Source organism: Tachysurus fulvidraco, chromosome 20 (genome assembly GCF_022655615.1).
Source record: "Tachysurus fulvidraco isolate hzauxx_2018 chromosome 20, HZAU_PFXX_2.0, whole genome shotgun sequence".
Taxonomy (NCBI): domain Eukaryota; kingdom Metazoa; phylum Chordata; class Actinopteri; order Siluriformes; family Bagridae; genus Tachysurus; species Tachysurus fulvidraco.
The window spans coordinates 17,763,901-17,768,823 of NC_062537.1; the positions used below are offsets into that span (position 1 = coordinate 17,763,901).

The following is a 4,923-nucleotide window of genomic DNA, read 5'->3' on the forward strand; positions in this document are numbered from 1 at the left end:
ATTCTGCTATGAGATTCTGATTGAACAATTTAAAGACCCAAAGATGTCAGGTCTTTACAGAAAGATCGTATTTCCGAGTCAAACTCGCGTGAACAACTAAATATAAATTCCCGCTATGTTTTTGGACTGGGATGTTTACCTACTTTCAGACATATAATTTACTTCGGGTCTATTCATCATGTGTGTTCGCTAATGTGCAGCGGTGCAGTGTAACCATGAGTCTTGTTTCTTCTACAGTTTGGATTCTTTAAGAGAAAATCAGTGGAAGACATGAAGGAGGATATGAGAGAGAGTTAAAGGCTCCAGTTTTCAGGTCGGCAGACTTTCAAAGCCCTCAGGACAAAACACACACTCCCAGACCCACAGAGGCGCTACACATTACACTTTACACTGAACGGACCAAAAGCGTCATGTCACCGACATCCTCACGGAGATCTTGAAGAAACTGAAGATCTAGATTGTTTCAGAAACCATGAAAGTCAGCAGTTGGACTTTTGGTTGTCGTCTTTTTCATGTGTCGTGCCTTTCCAAACCCAGCACATGAGCTCCACATCTTTATCTAATTTATCATTAGAATAACCTAGTATGAGTTATCGCTCCCATTTGCCCAATATAAGCAGCAGATCAGTCAATCGATAGAAGAATCTGGAATGATTGACAGTCGTGTAGGTGTTTTAAACTGTACCGTACCGTTTAAAAGACACCCTTATACAGAGTGTCTAATATTTTTTATTTCAATTTATACAACTGAGAGTTAAGGGCCATGCTCAGGGGCCCCACAGTTGCAGCTTGGTGAACCTAGGATTAAAATTCATGCCCTTTTGTTCAGTAGGCCAACACCTTAATCACTAGGCTACCACATCCTACCTAGGTCACATAACAAATATAAGAAGTCTACACAAAATCACCACAGACATTTTTAAACAATTAAAAGTGGAGTGTGTGGTGTGTGTGTATGTGAGAGAGAGAGAGAGAGAGAGAGAGAGAGAGAGAGAGAGAGAGAGAGAGAGAAAGTGGGTTGGTGAGTGAGTGTGTGTGTGTGTGTGAGAGAGAGAGAGAGAGAGAGAGAGAGAGTTTGTGTTTGTGTGAGTGTGTGTGACAGAGAGAGAGAGAGAGAGAGAGAGAGAGAGAGAGAAAGTGGGTTGGTGAGTGAGTGTGTGTGTGTGTGTGTGAGAGAGAGAATACTATAAGCTAACTCTATCTCGCTATATCATATATGCTCTCTCTCCTCTCTCTCTCTGTTTCTTTTGTGTGATGAATTTGTTGTGTCACACTTTGCTGGATGTGTTTCTGTCGCTCGTTTGTGGTTTGGTGTCATGCGACATGTTGCTTTTGTGCTGTTGCGCGCGCGTGGGTGCTAGGTGCGTGCGTCTCATCATGCGTGGCTGTGCAGCGCTCTCTCTCTCTGCTCTCTCTCTACGCTGCTCGCTCTTCCTCCTGCTCTCTCTCTCCTCGTCTCTGTTTTTGTTTCTATTTTTCTTTTTTTTATTTTTGTCTGTGTTTCTCTCTCTTTATATCATTTCTTCCCTATTTTTTGTTTTTTTTGTTTTTTGTTTCTAGCCTCGTACTCTCACGTGCACTCTACTAGCTGCTCTCTCATCCTGCTCTAGGAACGCGACAAGCTGGCAGATAACGTGTCGCTGCATTTAAGTTGATTCTACTATTATACCTTCTCCGTATATCTAGGTTCATATCTATTACGTTTTTTTTATTCTCGTGTTTTTGATTTTGTATGTACGTTTGTATATGGAGCTCTTCTCGCTCGTGCGCGCGCGAGAGACTCAATTTCTTATTAATTGCTGTCAAAGATGGAAAAAATACTGAGAAATTATTATCAAGTGGAAGGTTAAAAAAAGTGGTGAAAGTAAAAGTAAAGGTTTTCAGCTAATAAAATAAGCTCTAAGGTTTGTAATAATGTCAGAACAGAATGTACATGTACATGTAAACTTTTCTAGTGTCTACAGCTTAGCTAAAACCAAAAGCAAACTAAAACCCTCACATGTGTTCATATTATACCTGTTCAGGGTTAGCAGACTCGCTAAAGCTCGCTAAAGCTGAAATGGAACTCAAACCAAACCAAAGCAGCTAAACATCTCATCAGATCAAAGCTTCTTCAGTGTGATCATGTTTTCATCTTTACACCAGTGTAATAAAGAATCTAATATCCTCCTCATCACATTTCACCCCAGAGCTTCTTTACTGCCCTTTAGATTTACCCTCATGAGCTCAGGCTCCAACTAGTGTAGTTTCTTTCTTTAGCACATTCCTCTTTTTATGCAGCACCAGACACTGATGTCCGTCCCGTTCTTCGTTCTTCATTCGTCTCCTGCGTGCTGAGGGACAATCTGACTGATTGTACTGTAAATGTATATAAGAGTAAAACTGTATATAGAGCGATGTTTGCAATAATACGTGTGAATGAATGACTAGCAATTAAACCGATATCGAAGTGCTAAAGGTAGTTTTTATCCACCCATGTTATTTTAATCGCTTTTTTAACATTCTGCTGAAGATTTTGAAACAAAAATGAATTAACCAATCAAATGTTTTGTAGTGTACGTGTTTTCCTGTTGTTTTTATATTTTATGTATTTTTTCTCTCCTTTTTTAATATTGTATGGTTTTTCTATCATCGTTTCATTGGCCGTGTAACTGTTCCTTCATTACATCGTGGTGAAGAGCGTGGACTCGAGTAGGATTCAGAAGTTCAAGTTCTGTGTGTGTGTCTCTGTGTGTGTCTGAGTGTGTTTGAGTGTGTATGAGCGTACAGTATGTGTTTCTGTGTGTCTGTGTGTGTGCGTTTCTGTGTGTGTCTGAGTATGTTTGAGTGTGTGTGAGCGTACAGTATGTGTGTGTGTGTGTATTTCTGTGTGTCTGAGTGTGTGTGTGTGTGTGTGTGTGTGTGTGTGTGTGTGTGTGTGTGTGTGTGTGTGTGTGTGTGTGTGTTTCTATTTGTGTCTGAGTGTGTTTGAGAGTGTGTGCACATGTGGTTCTGCGTGTCTGAGTGTGTGTGTGTGTGTGTGTGTGTGTGTGTGTGTGTGTGTGTGTGTGTGTGTGTGTGTGTGTGTGTGTGTGTGTGTGTGTGTTTCTGTATGCTAACGATGAGTATGATGATGAATTTATCCCCAAGTTCTAGTGTTTTCACCTAAAGGTATGTTTTTACATTTCTCCTAATGGAGCAGGAAATAAATCTGCCTGTAAATGTAACATCATTCAGCCAAACATTACACACAATTACATTTACTGAATGAAAGATTTTCTAATGTCTGAAATGTATCAATGATCCAACTGGTCACATCAAGATTATGAACAAATGTGTAGCTCTTTCTGTTATTGTGGGCTTTCAGCATTTTTGTTTCAAGTCTTTTTTTTATTATGTTCACTTTCTTTCTTTAAAAACAAACACAATCTTGTATTTTCTTTGATTTTATTATACATGAGTTCATCCCCGTTGGCACCAGCACTCCACAGCTGCGAGCACGTGTAGTAAAGGAAATCTAGGCATGTTTAAGGTGTGAGGAAAAGAGTTTTGTGTGTTTAATGTCACTGCTGTAAACCAAGTAATGCACTGGTTTTTGAAAAGAATTGCACATTCTGTCTGGAAAATATGCACATGAATAAATACATCTTTTTTAATTGTCTCTGAGTTTGTGAGTGTGAGAGTTAATATCAATTGCTCAGGTGTATAAAAATATACAGTGTTGTAATGTAACGAAGTACAAATACTTCGTTACTGTACTTAAGTAGAAATGTCACCTATCTATACTTTACGTCGCTATTTAAATTTATGTCAACTTTCACTTTTACTCCACTACATTTCCTAGATAAAATGTACACTTTTACTCCGTTATATTTCCACTAAGCATCTTCGTTACTCGTTACTACAAAATAAAATCAGAAGAAATGTGTGTGACTGTAATAAGGGAGGTTTGGCGAGTCACTGCTCCTAGATTGCATTACGCACGTCCGCGCGCGCTACGGAGAAGCACAGGCACGCGCAGCGTGCACGCGTGGTCAGAGCTGGAGGCGTTTATTCGGCTGAAAGCCGCAAATACGGCAATCAAAAGCAGTGAAATTTCACTATTCTTATTACCAGAGTTGATAGCACAAACAAAATCTTAATGCAAACAATCCATACAATACTAAATAAAAATAACATTTATTGATTTGGTCTTTGTGAATATTTGTTTATTAATGACTGCATTCATTGGACACACTGTTTTTTAGAGAATGCACACGTACATGAACTGATCTGATTCGAGACTGGCATCATTACATCATGCATAACATTTTGGTGTCCACTTTTGCCATTTAATAATACCATAACTTTTGGCTTACTATGTAGTCATATAATATATAATATAAAAGTCTTCTTGTTTTAAATTCTCACTGAGGGATAAAACCCCTAAAGATGAAACCCTAGAACCTCCCCTGGTCTTATGCCTACCGAAAATCACTGAAATTTTACTTTTTACTTTTACTTCAAATACTTAAGTACATTAAATATCAGAAAATTACTTTTGATACTTAAGTACAGTAAATATCAGATACTATAAGACTTTTACTTGAGTAATATTCTAAAAGGTGACTTTCACTTCTACCAAAGTCTTTTTCTAGTACGATACTTGTACTTTCACTCAAGTATTGCTTTCTAGTACGTTATACAACACTGAAAATATAAGAGCGTATGCTGGAAATGAAATGTAATGATATGAAACAATAAATAATATCTGAAACAATTTTAGCGGAACTGGCAACCATATGGCATACAACACGGTCCGGAAAGCGGTTCGTGAGAAATTCTTACTGATGTGTCATAATGATTCAGTAACAGCTACGAATATCAGCTTCCTGTATCATTAAAGCACATCATGTGAAAACTGCTGATTCACGTTGTCTGGTAGTTCCCGCTGTCAGAAGGTCA

The 4,923-nt window shown here is 38.5% G+C and overlaps 1 protein-coding gene across 1 annotated transcript in view; it reads left to right on the forward strand.

Moving 5' to 3' along the window:
• The window catches only part of itga1 (integrin, alpha 1), a 55,223-nt gene extending 54,195 nt beyond the window's left edge, over positions 1-1,028 (forward strand). The window contains exon 30 of the mRNA XM_027175405.2: positions 238-1,028. Coding sequence (XP_027031206.1) covers positions 238-297 — 60 coding nt within the window. The 3' untranslated portion in view covers positions 298-1,028. The remainder of the gene's footprint in view (positions 1-237) is intronic.
• Positions 1,029-4,923: the final 3,895 nt, after the last annotated feature.